The sequence below is a fragment of the Peromyscus eremicus genome, chromosome 12 (genome assembly GCF_949786415.1).
Source record: "Peromyscus eremicus chromosome 12, PerEre_H2_v1, whole genome shotgun sequence".
Lineage (NCBI taxonomy): Eukaryota > Metazoa > Chordata > Mammalia > Rodentia > Cricetidae > Peromyscus > Peromyscus eremicus.
In genome coordinates, this window is record NC_081428.1 from 76,147,996 (window position 1) to 76,168,866 (window position 20,871).

Here is a 20,871-nt window from a genome sequence, read left to right on the forward strand (position 1 = left end):
TGGGTCCATTTGCTTGGAATATCTTTTTCCATCCTTTTACTGTGAGGTAATGGTGAGATATTTCTTAGATGCATTAGAAAGATGGATTCTGTTTTCTAATCCAGTGTGTTAGTCTTTGTCATTTTATTGGAGAATTGAGACTATTAATATTGAGTTATTAATAAGTAGTATTTACTGATGGGTAACTGTCATGAAGGAATGGAGATGGGCTGGAAGGGAAGGCTGAGAAGGTTGGTGGAAGGACCTAAGCTGGGTCCCTACCATAGAAGTGCACTTTCTGTGGACACTGTGGCAACTTTTCTTTCTGGTGTGGACACTCTCACCTTTCTCCTTGGCCTTTCACCTCTCACTGGTCCACCAGCCAGGATGTTCTTCCCCCCTCACATGTGCCTTCCCTTTATCAGATCATTCCTTCCTATCTCTGTTCTGCCAAACTAACTTCATCCATTAACCCTCAAGACACTAAAGGTTATGAAGATGTCTGCCACTTCTGTTGTCCTTTCCCCAGCCCACTGTCTACACTGCAGCTATATCCAGATATAAGTTATGTATTCTCACAGTTCATCCATTTAAGATGTACAGTGCAGTAGTGTTTATTATAGTTACAGAAGTTTGAAGTCATCACCCCATAAATTTTAGAACATTTTCATCACCATGGAAAGCAGCCAACTCTGAACCTAATTGCAATTATTCTTCATTTACTGCTCCTGCCAGTCCCTGGTATTCACCAAACTAGTTTCTATCTTTAAGGAGTGACTTCTTCTAGACTTTTCACTTAGCATGTTTTCATATTCAGCGTGTTTCATTCTTTATTGCTGAGTTTCTTTCCACTGTTGATATTTCTGTTCCACCCTATGTCCTGTTATTCCATTGTTGATCCTTTCATCAAATAGCAAACATTCGTTACTCGTGAATTAATGCTATTCTGCACATTTGTCTATCAGCTTTTGTGGTTAGGCATTTTCAATTCTTATGGGATATCTTCAGGAACAGAAAGCAGCTTTGCCCTTTACCTGCTCCTTTCCTTTTAGCCTCCTGATTTTAACATGTACGCTGGGATTTTGAGTTACTTTTTTGTCTCTTTCTCTCATATAAACATACTCCCAGGTGTGAAACAGTCATCTTGAATTAGATGGTTAGGATAACTTTGGTTAAGTAGAGGTTGTTTTTCATGGTTACACCAAGTGTACATTAGATAAAGTTATGGCTGTCAGAGCACACAAGTCTCCCTGTAGCTTAAAGATGGATAGACATCCTAAGAACACCGTGAACTCCTATATCTTGCTTTCTGACACACATTGAGGTCAGTATCCTGTTGTGTATGTGCTGTTGATTCTTGAATATTCAAGTGACTCCAAATAAGAATTGTCATTTAACTAGGTAATAAATTATACTTAGGTTAGTGTTAAAAAATTATAGAATGTTGAATAGAAAAAGATGTATCTGGGTTTTGTTTTCCTAAAACAGTAGCCCACACATTTTAAAAGCCAAGATTCACAGTTTTGCAGGCCATACCAATTTGTCACCAGAGCCTGCATCTGCCATTATCATATGAAAGTGCTAGACAGTGTCAGGTGAGCTCACCTCGCATCATCTAGCAGAGTCCTAGCAGGGAACTGAATATTGTTTGTGTGCCAGAATGTAGTTTCCTGAAAGGAGGATGAGAACAGCAATGAGAGAACTAGATGTAGGATTCCTTGAACTCCAGGCTGAGGACATCCCTGTAAAAGGACTTCATTTCCAAAATTCTTTGCTATAGCCTGTCCTACCCTATTGAGGACCCTCTGTTTTCAACTGAGTGAGAATGGCCTTGGTTGGAAAAACTGCATGCTGTCTCTTTGATACATAGGTACTTTGGATTTAAATCATTTCTCTGCATGATGGATCCATTAAGCCTGTCCTAAAAGTATGTCCCAGCTGTTGCCAATCCCAGCTACACGGTCTTCGATAAGAATTTCTTTATATGCTGTTACTAAGCTGGAAACCCCTTTGTGCTTTTGTGTGTGGTTCCAAGTCTAAGTCTAGCACCGTGGGGTGCTGCACAATGCTGTTGCTGCTGATTGTGTACCGATCCTTTGTTTCTGCACTTTTAATCTTTTTCTAAATCAAGGAAGAAATTTCTTTATGTGTCAGTTTTCTTATAAGAAATTATCAAATTGGGGACAGGAGAAGCAGGAGTTCAAGGTTAGCCTGAACTTCCTGAGACTCTACCTCAAACAAAAAAGATGTTCTGCTGAATCTTGACAGTCTTCAGTTTTCCTTTATTTTTTATTCGATATGAAAATTTTCATTCAAATTGTTTATAAAAGAACTAATATATTCTAAGGTAGAGTACATACAATAATTGCTTTTAGAATTATTGATTATATAATATTTATACTGGTTTGTGATCTAGAGCAGTGTCTCAGTAAACCATTACTGAGAAAGGTGTCATTCTTCTTCTCTTCAGCTCATAGGAACAATTATGAGCTACTTGTTTTTATTTAATTTTTCCCTTCATTTTGTCTTTTTTTTTTTTTAAGACAGGGTTTCTCTGTGTAGTTTTGGTGCCTGTCCTCGCTCTTTAGACCAGGCTACCCTCGAACTCAGAGATCTGCCTGGCTTTGCCTCCCAAGTGCTGGGGTTAAAGGCATACTCCACCGCTGCCTGGCCCTTCATTTTGTCTTTAACTTGTTCCTAATTGTTCATGTCATTCTTTCTACCTCAGATGAAGTAGGACTAGAACTAGACAGAGTACACAGAGAAGTTAGATGACCTTACCATGTTTGCTTTGTTTGCTTTTGTGTTTTTGTTTTGTTCTGGGGGACAAGGACTCACTATGTAGACCAGGCTGTCCTTGAACTCACAGAGATTCAACTACCTCTGCCTCCAGAGAGTGCTAAGAATAAAGGCCTGTGCCACATGCCCAGCTCTTTGCTGTTTTGTTTGTTTTTAAGCTCTTATTAGAATTTGTAACTAGAAGACATTCTCATAATGACCTGCCTAAGGAAGAGAAGACACAGACAAAAGGGACACTCGAGATACTTTAGAGTATTGAAATATTCATAAGCTTAGAGCTGTGGTGATATTGTGTTCCCCAAAATATTATGCACCCTAATAAACTTATCTGGGGTCAGAGAACAGAACAGCCACTAGATACAGAGGCCAGAAAATGGTGGCACTCACACCTTTAATCTTAGCATTCTGAAGGCAGAGATCCATCTGGATCTCTGTGAGTTCAAAGCCACACTGAAAACAGCCAGGCATGGTGACTCTCGCCTTTAATCCCAGGAAGTGATGACAGAAAGGTATATAAGGCGTGAGGACCAGGAACTAGAGTTGGTTAAGCTTTCAGGCTTTTGAGAAGCAGTTCAGCTGAGATCCATTTGGATAAGGACACAGAGGCTTCCAGTCTGAGGAAACAGGATCAGCTGGAATTGCAAGGTGAGGAAACTGTGGCTTGTTCTGCTTCTCTGATCTTCCAGCGTTGACCCCAGTACCTGGCTTCAGGTTTGTTTTTATTAATAAGACCTGTTAAGATTCTTGCTACATAGAGCTTTTTCTAATGCACAAAGAAAATAGTGGTCTTAATAGGAAATTTTTAATTTTTAGGCCTTCGGGAAAGAATTTGACAAAAACTTTGGGAATGGTGGTTCTAAGCTGCCTACAATGAAGCTCCATGACTTCTCTAATATCACTGACTCACTACTTGAGAGGATGAGAAAAGACTCAAAGCCACCTGGGAACCTGAAAGAGTACTCCCCCTGGATGAGTGCATTCAAAGTGCAGTGCCCAGGAAATGAGCTGGAGATTCCTGGTTAGTTAATATCCAATTGTGACAAGAACACTCCTTAAGGAGAATAACGTGGCAGCAATAACTCTTGTTTTCTAAGTAATGACACTGGGATCCTGGTGTGTGTGTGTGTGTGTGTGTGTGTGCAGAAGTGTAGATATTATGTATAGCATACATATGGAGGTCAGAGAACAACCCTGAGTATTCATCTTTGCTTGAGAGACAGAACCTTATTTTTTCTACTTCATACACCAGGCTGGCTAGCCTTTGTGCCCCTGCCTTCTCCTGTCTCTGCCTTCCAGCTCTCCTAGGAGCACTAGCTAGGACCGCAGATAACTCAAGCTACCATATCTGGCTTCTGCATGAGATCTGAAGATTGGTGCTTGTGCCAGAAGCACTTTTACCCCCTGGATCGTCTACCTGTCCTATCTTTTTTCTTTTTTGATTTATTTTTGGTTATGTGTCTGTGGGGGTAAATTCATGTGAGTAAAAGTGCCCGCAGACCAGAAGAGGGTGTTGTATCCTCTGGAGCTGGAGTTACAAGTGGTTGTGAGCCACCTGACATGGATACTGGGAAACAAATTCAGGTTCTCTGGAAGAACAGCAAATGCCCATAACTGCTGAGGCATCCTCCAGTGTGCTATCCCCAACCATATTCATTATTAAGAAAACCTATAATTACTATGAATTAATACAGTTTACTATATTTTTTTATTATGGCAAGTGTTCAGATTCCCATTTAGTATTTACAGTAACCCCAAATCATTGATTCCTACTTTTCTTCCCAGTAACTTTTCTTCAGAAATAAATACACGTGTAGAGAGGCCACTACATGGGAGGTACCGACTTGTCCCATTCAAAGAGAGCAGCAATAGGAAAACTAATTGTGACACTGAGGGTGGACACATGAAGCAAACTGTCAGAAGAAATTTCTTCGTATTTCATGTTTCCCAACCTAGAATTTTTCCAAGAAAGGAATGTTTTGATCTAGTCACTGATTTTTTCCCTCTCAGCAAATGTAAGAGAAATCTTGGGGAGAAGCAGTCTCTTCACTTTTGTTGACAACTGTGCAGTTACACTCATCAGCTTCAGAAAATAAGGCTGTAACTTTTTCTTGTTTTTCTTTCTTCATTTTTTGTTGTTGTTGTTTTGTTTTAACATGAGGTCTTACAATGTAGACCAGGCTGACCTGGAACTCACAAAGACCCACCTACCTCTGCCTCTGCCTCCTGAGTGCTGGGATTAAAGGTATGTACCACCATGCCTGGCTATGGCTGATTTCTATAAATGAAAACTTTGAATTAAAAAAAAAGAAATAAGTATCATGTTACATCAACATTTTTTGTCAGAGCAACGTATATGTTTTAAAACATGGAAGTTTTGTAACAGACAATATCTAAGCAAGGCTCTGTTTTTGTTTTAGGCCAGTATGATGGCAAGGGCAAACCATTGCCTGAATATCATGTGCGGATTTCTGGATTTGATGAGCGGGTATGTTGTGTTTATCACCCTTGTCTCTGTAACATTTGATATATTGGTCAACTTCCCACTAGCATATTGCTCCCAAATTATAATATTGACCAAATTCCTAAAGATAATGACTCCTATGTTTCAGTATCAGTTATATTTAAGAATATTGTAAGTTAAGTATCAAATGTCAGCCCTGAAAACATACGTACAAGTAACATTAAATGGACTTAATAGTTTATGTTTAGGAATATATATGTATGTACAAATACATATATGCATGTAATAACAATCGATGAAAATAGAAGCCATGAATTTGAAGGAGAATGGGGAGGGTAAATGAGAGGGGTTGGAAGGAGAAGGGGGAGGGAGAAATGTAATTAAATTACAATGTCAAAAATAAAAAATATAGTGAATTAAGTGTAAGCTATATACGCCCATTGTAGATTATGTGTAGAATTAATCTTTTATAAAAAGCCTTTATGGTAAACAGCACATGTTGAGAAAGATATCTATGGTTTTAGGCAATGTCTGTAGCCAGGAATATTGAGTATGCATATGAGCACAGTCCTCAAGATGACAGATGGCCCTGAAGCCTACAGCCCAGATTCCACCTGTATACCACCTGACTCTGTCCTCAAAGAGAGGTCTTTCTTTGAGAAATGTATCCACCCTGACAAGCCTCTGAAACTGCCTTTAAGTGTTTTTTACTGCGGCTGTGCCCACTGCAGCCCCAGCTACTCAGTAGGTAGAAGGACCATTTGAGCCCTGGCATTAGAGACTAAGCTAGGCGACATAGGAAGATTATTTTTTAAAACAGCAGTAATGAATCTCTCTATGTTTAAAGGTAAAAGTAATGTTATCCTTGAGGAAACCAAAGCGCATTGTTATTCGAGGCCATGATGAAAAGGAGTACCCCTTCCTGGTAAAAGGTGGCGAAGACCTCCGTCAGGACCAGCGCATTGAGCAGCTCTTTGAGGTCATGAATGCCATCCTCGCTCAGGATGCTGCCTGCAGTCAGAGAAACATGCAGTTAAGGACTTACCGTGTTGTGCCTATGACCTGCAGGTATGGCCTGAGTGAACCTGTATATATGGGGGAGAGGGCATATATCCCACCCTGGCTGAGTCCTAAAGTAGATTTGTGGGTGTCCCATGGACAGAACTCAACTACATTTACATATGAAAGTAGGTGAGGAAGTATAGACTGGATAGGAAGAAATCTGTTTTGCTTTCATTCTTCAGAACATTTTTTTCTGATGAAGAAGGAGCAATTGGGATTTGTTTACACTTATTTATAAACATTGTATTTTATTTTTCAGATTAGGATTAATTGAATGGATTGAAAATACTATGATCTTGAAGGACCTTCTTTTGAGTAGTATGTCGAAAGAGGAGAATGTGGCTTATAACAGGTAATGTGTCCCTATGTCACCTTGAATGACCTGGAAATGCATAGAGATTTGCCTGCACATGCCAGCTGTTTATTTGTTTGAAGGATGAATTTCATTGTGTAGTCCAGGCTGGCATTGGACTCAAGATCCTGGGTGCCAGGATTTGAATCACTGATGCATACTACCAACCTGCCCCTCAACTTGTAATTGTTTGTTTTGATTTCTGAAAGCTCATTAGGAAGGCTATCAGCACAAACTGAAAAGTGGCCCAGTGTATATACACCATAGTGCGTCCACCCCCACAGGTGCTGACACGCTCCTGTGCAGTGTTACCAAAGGCTTTTCAAATTCAGGATGAGCATTTGCTGACATGAGGAAAATACTTCATCCTGCATTAGATGGGTTTTATGTGTATCTGCGTTCAGGAAATGGTAAAGAAATTGTGGGATCCCGTTTTCAGGTTCCTCGTAGCTTTACCCAGCAGGTCTGCATAGAGAAGATGATTAGGACCACGGGCCTGAGTACAGGTATCTGAGATGGTCTGCACGTGACTGTGCTTGGGGGAGGTCTTTTGCTCCACCTCCTTGGTGTTTCTATAAATACCTTAGGGCAGAGACAGTCAGGGCCCCGTTGGAATAGGTTCCAGGCCCTCTCAAGGCTATCCTGTATTATCTATCTGTTTATCTCCACATTCTAAATCTTTCTAATATTTCCTGCTGCTCTCACTCAAGAAAACTCTTGGGGAACTGTGGGATTGGTGGGTAAGTGCCTCGAAAGAAATATCTGGAAGTAGTCTAAAAATAAGAAAAAAAACAGATGTTTTGTGAATGATTTGTAAAAGATTTGGCTTATGGTCAGATGAGGCCTACCAGCAGTGATCTCATTATTGTCAGGCTGCCTTTCAGGGTGAAATGCCGAGGTCACAGATCTTTGTGTTTATTTTAACATATAATTTTTCTCTGCATGAAGAGGGAAGTACTTTGCACCTGACTTGATTGTGCCTAAGTTTTTGCATAAGGAAGTTATTTGAGTTTATCTTGGAATGAATAATGGCATATTGAAAGTTGTATTTATTCTTCACTATTTTTTAATAAATTTTCAGTGTTCTTTGCCATGCAGAATACCTCTTTAATTCTAATTCCCTTTTTCCTACTTGCTAGTGATCCCAAAGCACCAATTCATGAATATAAAGACTGGCTGAGAAAAATCTCGGGGAAAAGTGATAGTGGAGCCTATATGCTAATGTATAAGTAAGTTTGATTTTGATTTATATTTGTTCCTTCTTCTAAAAAATGCATACTTTTGAGTCTTGAAAATTTTGCATCAGATTCGCTAGGGATATTGCTTAATAGTGAGAGCACTGGTTTAGCTTGTTTGAGGCCCTAGCACCTGTCTCCAGTATGGAGACATGAGAGAAAAAAGAAAAAATAAATAAACTTTGCCCCAGATATCATCAAAATGTAGTTATTTGATATTAATATTTTTTTCTTTTTGGGGAGGGATTTGGCTTTTTAAAATAAGATCTCATATATATCTGGTCCACCTGTGCTGTGGGATGTTCTGTATGTCAAGTGTGTTGCTGATTGGTCAATAAATAAATCACTGATTGGCCAGTGGCCAGGCAGGAAGTATAGGCAGGACAAGGAGGAGAATAAAGCTGGGAAGTGGAAGGCTGAGTCAGAGAGACACTGCCAGCCGCCATGATGAGAAACAGCATGTGAAGATGCCGGTAAGCCACGAGCCATGTGGCAAGGTATAGATTAATGGAAATGGATTAATTTAAGCTGTAAGAACAGTTAGCAAGAAGCCTGCCACGGCCATACAGTTTGTAACCAATATAAGTCTCTGTGTTTACTTGGTTGGGTCTGAGCAGCTGTGAGACTGGCGGGTGACAGAGATTTGTCCTGACTGTGGGCCAGGCAGGAAAACACTAGCTACAAATGGCGCCCAACGTGGGCCAAGAGTTTCCACCTAAAAACTGAGAAAAAAGATTCTAAAACGGAGCTAAAAACAGCTTCCTAATTGTCTCTCTCAAATGAGCGGCAGCTGCCGGTTTGAGCTACTGGTGGGTTCCTAGCATGTGCGCTCGACCTGCCGTATGGCGGGAATGAGGCCTCTGCAAGTGGCACTTTAAGCTGCATGGTGGATTTAGCCTTTGCTAGTACAAAAAAAAGAAAAAGAAAAAGGTTTCTGGGCTACACACTGCTTGGATAAAAGCATAGACCCATGATAGCTCCCAGAGCTGGCGGTAAACGTATCCATGTTGGGAAGCTCAGGTGGGCGGAACCAGCAGCCACAGCTGCTGCAGTTTAAAGCAATAGATTCACAATAAGACAGATTGAGATGTAATAGTTTACAATGTGTGTAAAATATACGTAGGCTTAAAAGAGACAAAAAGGGTGATATATACGGTTATATATACGTTTATACGGTTATATAAACAAATACATGCCTAAATGATATTATATTTTAGTATAAATAATTTTAAATTTTAAATTCACCAGAAATTTGTTCTAATGAAATGTTTCTCTTAAATCACAGAGGAGCTAACCGTACAGAAACAGTCACGGCTTTTAGAAAAAGGGAAAATAAAGTACCTGCTGATCTCTTAAAGTAAGTATATTTGTGACTTCACAAACACTAGTGGCATGGCAGAAACTATATGTGGTTTATCTCTCCTAGGCGGGCCTTTGTAAAGATGAGCACCAGTCCTGAGGCCTTCCTGGCACTACGTTCCCACTTTGCCAGCTCTCATGCACTGTTATGTATCAGCCACTGGCTCCTCGGTATTGGAGACAGACACCTGAACAATTTCATGGTAGCCATGGAGACAGGCAGCATAATTGGAATTGACTTTGGACATGCATTTGGATCAGCTACTCAGGTGTGTTTTCTTTAACTCTCACTGGTGATCTAGAAATGGAATATGTATTAATCAGGGTTCTCTAAAGCCACAGAACTGATAGAATGAATATATACATGGGATTTATTAGAGTGGCTTTAGGCTGTGGTTCAGCTAGTCCAGCAGTGGCTGTCTCCTGATAGAAAGGCCAAGAATCAAGTAGTTGTTCAGTCTAGTAGACTGGATGTCTTAGCAGTCCTCCTGGTCAGGTGCTAGAGTCCTAGAATATTTCTAGAGAGCTGCTGGTCTTCAGTCTATGTTGGAAGCCCAGAGAAGTAGATTCTAATGCCAGCAGAGGAATGCCTCAGCAACAGGGTATTTAAACTTGCTAGCAAGACCTACAGGAAACAGGTAAAAAGCAAAAGTTTTCTTCTTCTATACCCTTTATATAGACTGCTACCAGATATGGCCCAAATATAATGTGTCTTCTCACCTGAAATGATCCAGTCAAGAAAATCCCTTACAAGTGCACCCAGCTGCTTGGGTTTAGTTGATTCCAGATGTAGTCAAGTTGACAGCAAGAATAGCCATCACATCATGTGACTTTATAACACCTTCAGAACTTAATTAAAGGAGGAATGATGGCTTCAGTTGGCTTTGGTGGTATGATCCTGAAACCTGATACTTTTTAAAGGAACAAATAATACCATCCTCAACCTAGTTGGCATCGTGGGTCACCCAGATCAGCATGGCCCCAGTGACAGCATGACACTCAAGTGCCTACATATCCCAAGGTGGCAGCCTTGCCCCTAGATCTATATGGCCCCAATGGCCACATGACTCAAACACCAATATGGCCTCAAGTGTCAGCCCAGATTACATGCCTCTGTACATCCCTCTGTGGCAACAAGAGCCACTGACATCAACATAGAACCCAGCTGCTGAAAGGCCACAGATCCAGACATAGCTCTCAGCAGGAGTCTGGCCCTGGACATCACCATGGACTTGATGTAGCAATGCAAGCCACTTTGAAAGGAATGGTCCCTGTGGGGTTAAATCCTTTGCACCCAGACATAGTCATAGGTGGTGACCCAACCTCTGGGCATCAACAGGGCCCTTAGTGGTAACATAAGCCACAGACATCAACACAGACCACCACAACTACATCACAGCCATAGGCCCTGACATGGCCCTTGGCAGCAGCCCAGGCCCAGACATCATGATGGCCCCAGGTGGCAAGCACACCACCCATGTCAGCTGGTTCCTCACTGCCCTTGACTCTTCAGATATGCCTGTCTTCCCAGCACATGAAGCTTTCAGCCTCTCTCTTCCATTTCCCTACCATATACTCACTCACCATAATGGTGCCCAACTGGGTAGGCTCGAGGTTGGTCTCTGCCCACCTGGGGTGAGAGTCCTGGGGCAGTGCTATAGCTGTCCTCCATAGACCCAGGCCTCATGGCAGATGCTGGTCTCTTCTTAATCACAGCTAGTTCTTAAGTCCCTGCTAACCAGAACCACAGATTCTTAGCCCAAATGGCTGGGTAGAGTCTTTACTTCCCTCTGAAATGTCACAAGTCAGGCCTCCATTGTCTGAACTGCTCTCCACATTCTTATCTTCCAGGTTCCTGCAGAACAGCCCACTGAACTCAACATTCAATTGCTTTTCTAGCCCAAAGTTCCAAAGTCCATCCAAAAACAACATGGTCAGGTCTATCAGAGCAGTACCTCCATATCCTGGTACCAACTTCTGTCCTAGTTAGAGTTACTATTGTTGTAATGAAACACCATAACCAAAAACAAGTTTGGGAGGAAAAGGTTTATTTGACTTACATATTATAGTTTATCATTGGAGGAAGTCAGGATAAGAACTCAAACAGGGCAGGAATGTGAGGCAGGAGTTTACACAGAGGCTATGGAAAGGTGCTGCTTACTGGCTTCCTCCTCATGACTTGCTCAGCTTGCTTTCTTATAGAATCCAGGACCACCAACCTAAGGAAGACACCATCCACAATGGGCTAGGTCCTCCCCCATCAATCACTAATTAAGAAAATGCCCTACAGGCTTGCCTACAGCCCAATCTTTTTGTTTTGTTTTGTTTTGTTTTTTGGTTTTTTGGTTTTTTGAGACAGGGTTTCTCTGTGTAGTTTTTTTGTGCCTTTCCTGGAACTCACTTGGTAGTCCAGGCTGGCCTTGAACTCACAGAGATCCGCCTGGCTCCGCCTCCCGAGTGCTGGGATTAAAGGCGTGCGCCACCACCCTCCGGCCACCTACAGCCCAATCTTATTAAGGCATTTTCTTAATTGAGGTTCCCTCCTCTCAGATGACTTTAGCTTGGGTCAAGTTGACATAAAACTACTGAGCACAGCATATTACTTAAATATACTTTTTTTCTCTTGTTTAGTTTCTTCCAGTCCCTGAGTTGATACCTTTTCGTCTAACCCGCCAATTTGTCAATCTCATGTTGCCAATGAAAGAAACGGGTCTTGTGTGTGCTGTCATGGTGCACGCACTGAGGGCTTTCCGCTCATGTGCAGGTCTGCTCACTGATACCATGGAAGTTTTTGTGAAGGAGCCCTCCTTTGATTGGAAGGTACATTTTGGTTTTGTATAGACACACCCATGTTTCCTTTGTATGATGAAAATGCATCAAGTTGTATTTACTGAAATATTTACATTATCTTGATTACATTTCTCAAAACCTAAAAATCAGATAAAAAACAAACAGTTATTTGAAGAAAACTTAACTACTATGTTATTTGATACTAACTGGGGGGGGGTGACAATATGGACCCATTGATAACAGTAAGTCTGAGTTCTCTCTTCACGTACAACTTTTTGTTGTTGTTGTTGTTGTTGTTGTTGTTGTTGTTGTCATAATTATAAACAGGGTCTTACTCTGTAGCCCAGGCTAGCCTAGAACTCACCACATAGCCCAGGCTGTACTGGAACTCGTGGGATTCTTGCCTCAACCTCTTGATTTCTGGAATTACAGCCATCCTCCTCCCAAGCTAGAACTTTTTACAGAAATATTTAGTTTTTTGTGAATACTTTGCTTGCATGTATGTAAATGCACCATATGCATGCAGTGCCTACAGAAACCAGAAGAGGGTGTTAGAGCCCCTGGACCTGTAATTACAGTGGGTTGTAAACTACTGTGTGGTTTTTGGGAAGTGAACCCTGGTCCTCTTTAAGAGCATCAAGCACTCTTAGTACTTAGATCATCTCTCCAGCCCCCAACAAAAACTTTTGAATTAGAAAATCATTCCATGTAAATTATTTCCTAATTATAGGAACAGATAGCAGATAGTGCTGTTGAATGAGAGGTTATCCAGAATATGCCCCCAAATCATTAAACCCAGTAGAGCTCATTCATTTATATGGAGACTCCGTCTCACCTCTCTGCGTCACATGGTCGTGGTGATATATACCACGCCAGGATCTGTCTAGAAAGCTATAGAGCTGTTCCCAGCAGTAGATCTTTGTTTTAGGATCATTATTTGATTTAATGTTTTTGAATGTAATTGTATATACTATTATAATGAGTAGAGAAAATTATGTTCTTTCCCTTTAGGGTTTTGAGCAGAAAATGCTGAAAAAAGGAGGCTCATGGATTCGAGAAGTAAATATAAATGAAAAGAATTGGTATCCTCAGCAGAAAATTCACTATGCTAAGAGAAAGTTAGCAGGGGCCAACCCAGCAGTTATAACTTGGTAAGACTGTTGATTGTGAACACAGGATCAGTACATGTTCAGAAGTGCTAAGCACTTCAGACATGTGAGAGCAGTGTGACAGTCTCCACTGTTCACATGGGGAAAGTGCATCTTAGGGAGGCTTACCACTCCAAACCCAGGCCTGGAAGGAATGTGGCTCACTCCTGTGTCATCTGACATATACTTCTGTACAGTCAGCACCAATACGAGAACCAAGAGCAGCCACAATATGAGGAGGCTTGGAATGTATATTTGCCTTTGTATTTTTTAGGGCATTTGACCTGTTTGGTCCTGATGAGCACTAGTATCTGTCTCATTTTGAAGAACACCATGTGGGCTTCTCAGATAGTATTCTAAGCTGTATTGGCTTTTTAAATTTTTTTAATTGAAATCTAGAGCAAATAGAAATGTATAGGTATTTATTATTCCTAGGAAGTAAGAAATGTAAACTTCAGTTCTAAGCAGTATTAAGATACATTCTGTAATTGACTTCATTTTTGACAAGAGCACCAGGTCTATACAGTGATTGGTGTTAGCAAGAGAATGAAGTTAGAACCCTGTCTCACCTTACTTGAAAAAATTAGTTCAAAGTGTATCAGACTTGACGGTAAAACACTTAGAAAAAAATTAAACAGATCTTCATGATTTAATTTGGCTGTGACACTTAACATTGCGAGGTGTGACACCAGAAGCATGAGCAAGAACAAGGTAGACAAACTGAACTTCAAAATTCAGAGCTGTGCTTTACAGGATGCAACCAATAATGTAGGAGGAGTAGAAAAGTAACTGGGGATTAGTGTGGTCACCTGGCAAGCATGAGGCCTGGGTTCTATTCCCAGAGCTATTTAAAAAGAAAAAGTAATAATTGGAGAAATAACTCACCAATAAGAGTGCCTGCTGCTTTTCCAGAGGATTCAAATTCAGTTCTAAGTACCCACATTGAGTGGCTCATGACCACCTGTAACTTCAGCTCCATGGAAGTTAATAAGCACACAGAGAGACAAGTTATATAAATAGCTTGGTGTTTTGTTTTGTTTTGTTTTGTTTTTTTAACTAGTGGGTCTAGAGAGACAGCTCAGAAGTTAAGAGCATTTTTTTTTTGCTCTTGCAAAGGACCTAGTATTTGGTTTCCAGCACCCACAATCATCTGTAACTCTACTTCCAGAGGATCTGATGCCCCTTCTGGCCCCTAGAGGCACCCACAAGCACAGACAAATCTCTAAAATAATTTTTTAAAGTCCAGTGTGGTGGTACAAACCTATAAATCCAGCATGTGGGAGGTAGAAATTAGCATTAGCTACATATCAAGTTTGAGTCCAACCTCAACACAAAGTGACTTTCTCTCAAAGAAAAATCTTTAATAAAATAAAAACCAATAGATAAAATCATTAAAAAAAAAGAAAATTGATGGCTGGGTGGCAGTGGCATGCACCTTTAATCCCAGCACTCAGGAGGCAGAGCCAAGCGGATCTCTGCAAGTTTGAGGACAGCCTGGTCTCAGAGCAAGACCCAGGACAGACACTGAAACTGTACAGAGAAGCCCTGTCTCAAAAAACAAAACAAAACAAATAAAAAAAAAAAAAACAGAAAAAAAGAAAAAGAAAATTGATAATATAAAGACAACCCAATTTTAAAAGATGGTCAAAGGAATCAGACATTTCTCTAAAGATGTACAAATGGCTACTAATTACATGAAGAGTCATTAAGGAAATGCAAATTAAGTTCTGCATCTTAATCTGTGTGTAATGACAGCTTTCAGAAGAAATATGAGAAGTGTGAGCAGGATGTGGAAAATTACATTCATGGTGGGCATGCAAAATAGTGCAGTTGCTGTGATAAACAGCCTGGTAGCTCCACAAGAAGCTAAATAAAGAGCTACCATTATACCTAGCAGTTCCACGTCTAAGTGTCTACCCTAGAAAAATGAAAGCTTATATCTGAACAAAAATTTCCAAGCAAATGTTAATAATTGTATTATTCATGTTTTATTTTCCTACCCACCTGTGGGAGTCTGTAGGAGACCTGCTCCCACTTTTCAAAGACTTCTTGGGTGGAGGAGAGAGGAATGAGGAAATATTAGGTAGAAAGATAGACATAGACAAATAGGAGAAAGACAAAGACACAGGATAGCTTCAGGAGGGCCCTGGGTCAATACCCAGGCTCTCAGAGCTTTATTCAAAAGGGCTTTTTATAATATGCCAAAGGGAAAGGGAAAAGACCTCCCCTTGCAAGATCAAACCACACTACACAGCCAAATATAGATCCTTCCAAACACCTGGTAAACACACCTATGGCCCAATCATCCTACTGTGCAGCCCTGCTGGGTAAAGCAAGCTCAGATTCTCTGACCTTGAGTGAGGTCTCACTAGGAAGCCTCTGTGGGCCACCACAGTTCTCTCTTAATAATATAATGGGTCCCTCAGACCTCTCAGATGGAGTATGCCTATCTTAGGTCACCGTCTTCCACCAGATTGTCTTATCCGTCTTCAAGATACACTTTCCCCTAAGTGCACTCTGTCTTAGGTTGACAGCAAGAAGGACTTACCCGTCTCTGACTACCCCTCTCTGGTGGGGGGTGGGGGGTGGGGGGTGCAGAGCTTTAACTCTATGCAGCTTTGAAGCTGCTTTTCCACTAAGTGCTTGGGAATAGCTGGAATAATTATAACAATACTCCTGCTCCTTATGGCTGCTTATACCTCCTAGTAAAGGAGTAGAGGATGATAACGATGGAATGGCCTTTTTGATGGCTACAGCAGACTTAGCTGCACCAAGCCCTTTTTTAAATCAATAAACTCCTGATGCAGCAGCATCAAATCTAAAGACTCCTTAGCATCACCATTAACATTAACAGGTTAGCATTATAATTCTAACATGAATATTACTATACACAATTACAGTTCTCACAAACTTACATCCAAAAGCAAATTCTCAATAGAACTATTTACACTTTACAAACTTTAGCAAACATTCAAAAGCAATTTCTTAATAAGACTATTTACACTTCATAAACTTTAGCATCCAAAAGCAATCTCTTAATAAAACTATATAAAACATAGGGTACATTAACCTAAGTTAACAATCCATACAGAGAACAAGAAAGTATTTTTTGAAAAAATTAAAGAGACTGAGGAATATTAATTCCCCCTTTTCCCTATGATTTTTTAAGCTGCATCGTGAGCCTGGGTAGAAAAAAAACCAAACTTCTCTATTTCTACACAAAATCAGTTCCATTTCTACACAAAGTTTGAGGGTCACCACAGTTTAAATAGAGTATATATACATAAGTGAATTCAAAATTGTCCCATTGCAATTGAACCACTCCTCTCCACCCCATTTCTTAAGTCTGAAAAATTCAAAAAGCTAGTTCTGATATCAGTCTTAAAGTTCCAAATACGCAGAAACCCACAACCAAAAACTTGCATGCAACAACTCAGTTCAAACAAGAGTCTCTGAAACTTTACTTTCAGTTACAGCAGCATTTTATGGTAGCCTTCCTCTAGGCAGCTTTGCCCCAGGGTGAAGGTGGCTGTCACAGTAACTGAGCCACTGCAGAGTTGTCTTAAACAAGTTCTCCTTGCAGACAGCATGAATCAGAAAGCCATCTCTTAAAGGAGCCATGCATGTTTAGCTGCTAACTCTGTCCCATTTTGGCTTTTACAATCCTGGTCACCTCTTCACACAAGTCCTAAGACCCCTGTGTCCTGGGCCCAAAGGCTTTCAGTCACCTTGAGCCATTCAGCCTCAAAGTGCCACCCTGCTGCTATGAGCCACAGCTCTCGTTTAGCACCCCAACTCCAGGAGTAAACCCAACCTCAGCCATTCATAGCTGCTGCACCCCGGCTCCATTACCCACTTTGCCGGGGTTCCTCCACATGCTGCCCTGCTTGCATGGCTGAATGCTGTCCCCAGGGCAGCTCCATGGCTCGAGCCACACCCTGCCACTGGGATCTCAGGCTGCTCCTGGCTTCCAACACATATCCACAGTTCAACCTGAAGCGTGGCTCTGCCTGACCACAGCAGTTCCCGTGCCTGCCTTTCCACACAGGGGCATGTCTCAGCTGCTCTTCTAGCTGCTGCCACCTCTGCTCGAGCCACCAATGCCACTTCTCATCTGGGGCAGCAGCCTCATCTCCACAGCACTTCCACTGCTCACCATTTGCCTTTACAGTGCTGTGGATATCGCTCTGTATAAACAAACACTGATTGGCCAATAGCCAGACAGGAAGTATAGGCAGGACTAACAGAGAGGAGAATTGAGGAAACAAGAAGGGAAGGGGGAGATTGCCTGGAGCCGCTGCCAGGACAAGGAAGATGTAAGGTACCAATAAGCCACGAGCCACGTGGCAAAGTATAGATTAATAAAAATGGGCTAAATATAAGAGTAAGAGCTAGACAATGATAGGCCTGAGCTAATGGCCAAGCAGTTTAAATAATGTAAGAGTCTGTGTGTTTATTTTATAAGTGGGCTCTGGGACTGGCGGGACTTGGTGGGAGCTGGTGAGAAATTCTCCAGCTACATGGCTTATCTTCTAGGATCGTCAAGGTTGATTGTAGCCTCAAGCCATGTTCTCCGAACCATGGCTTATTTATGGCAGAAAGCACATAGAACCCTGCTACTTGTGCTGGCTCTCGGCATCTGCTACCTGTGCTGTGATGAAGCCCCTCGAGTCTCATCTGTTGATGCCTGCCTGGGGCAATCACTGCTCTCACTGCTGATGCTGATGCTGATGCTGCTACTGCTTGTGGTGGGGGCTTCTGAAGCCACTCTCGCACTGCCAGGTCTGCAGTAGCTACTCAGTCCCAAGTGCTGCTTTCTGTGTCCCAGGTCCCATGCTGGGGAAAACCTACTCTACTCCAATATATCTAAGCCTTCACAAAATCCCTGTACATAAAGCCTATATTTCTCAACCTTTTCCAAAACTTTTTTTTACAACTTTTAACCTAACTTAGTAAATAGAGAGAAACAGAGAGAGATACTTGCTGCAGCCTAACTTGAACTACTTGCTTTACAATTTTACTTCTGAAGAAAAGAATTTCACCTCACTCAATTCTGAGCATACCCACTTAACCTGCAATGTTCCTGCTCTTTTATCCTCCGTAACTAAGTCCCACGTTCTGGTGCCATATGTGGGAGTCTGCCAGTGTCCAGCTCCAACCTTTCAAGGGGTTCTTGGGTGGAGGAGAGAAGAATGAGGAAATATTGGGTAGAAAGATAGACCTAGATGACGAGGAGAAAGACAGAGACACAGGATAGCTTTGGGAAGGCCCTGGGTCACAGCTGCCCAGAGGGCATTTTTATAATATGCTAAGGGGAGAGGTAAAAGACCTCCCCCTTTCAAGATCAAAGCACACCTCACAGCCAAGTGTAGACCCTTCCAAACACCTGGTAAACATGCCTGTGTCCAAATTGTCCTACTATGCAGCCCTGCTGGCTAAAGCAGGCTCAGATTCTCTGATCTTAAGGTCTCACTAGGAAGCCTCAGTGGGCCACCACACCAACCCAAACTTTGAATTCAAAGTTTTGAGTGACAGGAAGAAAATAATGTATAAATGTATAAAAAATGATAGAATGTTTGTAAAGGAATGCAAGTCAAAGGGGAAAAATTATTTTTCTCTGTGTTTTCATGTTTGTTCAATACTTTTTCCAGTGACGAGTTATGTCTAGGCCATGAAGAGTCACCTGCCTTTCGAAGTTATACAGCTGTAGCTCGAGGAAACAAAGACCACAACATTCGTGCACAAGAGCCAGAGAGTGGACTTTCAGAAGAGACTCAAGTGAAGTGCTTGGTGGACCAGGCGACAGACCCCAATATCCTTGGCAGGACTTGGGGAGGATGGGAGCCTTGGATGTAAAGTCTATGAGAGTCACCAGCTGTAAAGCATTCCATCACTGAGGGAATCTCCTAGACCTTCACTGACAGCAGGATATTACTGAAGCACCAAAGAAAAGAAATCTACTTTGTAGTGCTAAGGAGATGGCTCTCTGGGTAAAAGCACTTGCTGCCAATATTAATGACCTAACTTCAATCCCTGGAACACACATGGTAGAAGGAGAGAAGCAACTTCTGCAAGTTGTCCTTTAGCCTCCAAACATGTGACATGCCTTGCATTTACCCACACATACATATACACAAACAAATTTAAAAATAAAAATATAGTTTTTCCTCTTTCCAAAGTAGCAACTGTTCGTTTTATTGATTTCTTTGTATTTTTTCTTTTGTTTCTATTTCATTAATTTCTGCTCTGATCTTGATCATTTCTCCCTATCTACTGTTGTTGGGTGTGATAGGTTTTTGTGCACCATGGTGCATGTGTGGAAGTCAGGGGAAAACCTTTGGAAATTGATTGTCTCCTTCCAGTATGTAGGTCCCAGGGCTCGAACTCAGGTCATTAGGCTTGGCAGCAAACGCCTTAACCTGTTGAGGCATCACTCCAGCCCATCTCTGGTGTGGGTGTGGGTGTGGGTGTGTGTGCGCACACATCCCATAGATCTTGCCATGTGTTTTGTTTCTCCATTGGTCAGTGTATCATTCTATAATGTATTATTCAATTTCTATGACTTTGTATTTTCTGTTTTTATTGCTGTCAATACTTAGCTTTAGCCCATTGTGGTCAAGTAAAATACAAAGAGTTGTTTCAATTTCTTGTATTTGTTGATATTTGCTTTGTTTATGTGACTAAATTTTGTAAGCTATTGAGAAGAATGTGTATCCTCCAGTGTTTTCTCTCTCTCTCTCTCTCTTTCTCTCTCTCTCTCTCTCTCTCTCTCTCTCTCTCTCTCTCTCTCTCTCTCTCTCTGGATACCCTGTTCCTTGATGTAAATGTGTTACTGGAATCATCTACTGTTTTTGTGTTAGGATCAATCTAGCTTTATGTCTAAAATAGCATTTGTTTTATGAAATTGGGTACACCCAAATTGTGTACATATCTGTTCTTGATATCAGTATAAAGTGACCTTCTTTATCTCTTCTGATAAGGTTTGGTTTAATTCTATTTAGCTTCAACTCCTGCTTAGCCTGGAATACCTTTGCTCAGCCTTTCACCCTAGAATAATGTCTACCTTTAATGATGGGATGTGTTTCTTGGAGGCAATAAATGATGAATTCTGGTTTTTTTGTTGTTGTTTGTTTGTTTTGTTTTTTGAGACATGGTCTTTCTACATAGCCCTGATTGTCCTGGAAGATAGATAGATAGATAGATAGATAGATAGATAGATAGATAGATCGATCCTGGAATATAGATAGATAGATAGATAGATAGATAGATAGATAGATAGATAGATACATGGATACATGGATACAGACAGACAGATAGGCAGATATCAGGCTGCCCTTGAGCACAGAGATCTGCCTGCTTCTGCTTCCCAAGTGCTGGTATTAATGGTGTATGCCACTATAACCAGCTGAATTCTCTTTTCTAATCCAGTTTACTAGCCTGACTCTTTTGAGTGAGCAGTTGGGATCATTGATAGTCAAAATTTTTATTGAAAGATGTATATTGATTCCTGACATTTTGTTAATTTTGAGTCATTTTTTCTTAGTCCTCCTTTGTTTAACCACTGACCTAACCATTGTTTTTCCCTGAAGTCTCATAAATACATGTATTCTTCTCTTTAGTATTCTCTGTAGGGCTCACTTGGTGAACATTGGTTACTTTAGCCTTCTTTTATCATGGGAAATTTCT

At 41.2% G+C, this 20,871-nt stretch overlaps 1 protein-coding gene across 1 annotated transcript in view; it reads left to right on the plus strand.

Annotated features, from left to right (window-relative positions):
* Positions 1-20,296, plus strand: part of Prkdc (protein kinase, DNA-activated, catalytic subunit) — a 221,554-nt gene extending 201,258 nt beyond the window's left edge. Inside the window, exons 77-86 of the mRNA XM_059277873.1 lie at positions 3,592-3,796; positions 5,196-5,263; positions 6,087-6,307; positions 6,561-6,653; positions 7,793-7,882; positions 9,174-9,245; positions 9,315-9,516; positions 11,879-12,067; positions 13,049-13,188; positions 18,837-20,296. Of these exons, the coding sequence (XP_059133856.1) occupies positions 3,592-3,796; positions 5,196-5,263; positions 6,087-6,307; positions 6,561-6,653; positions 7,793-7,882; positions 9,174-9,245; positions 9,315-9,516; positions 11,879-12,067; positions 13,049-13,188; positions 18,837-19,041 (1,485 nt within the window). The 3' untranslated portion in view covers positions 19,042-20,296. The remainder of the gene's footprint in view (positions 1-3,591; positions 3,797-5,195; positions 5,264-6,086; positions 6,308-6,560; positions 6,654-7,792; positions 7,883-9,173; positions 9,246-9,314; positions 9,517-11,878; positions 12,068-13,048; positions 13,189-18,836) is intronic.
* Positions 20,297-20,871: the final 575 nt, after the last annotated feature.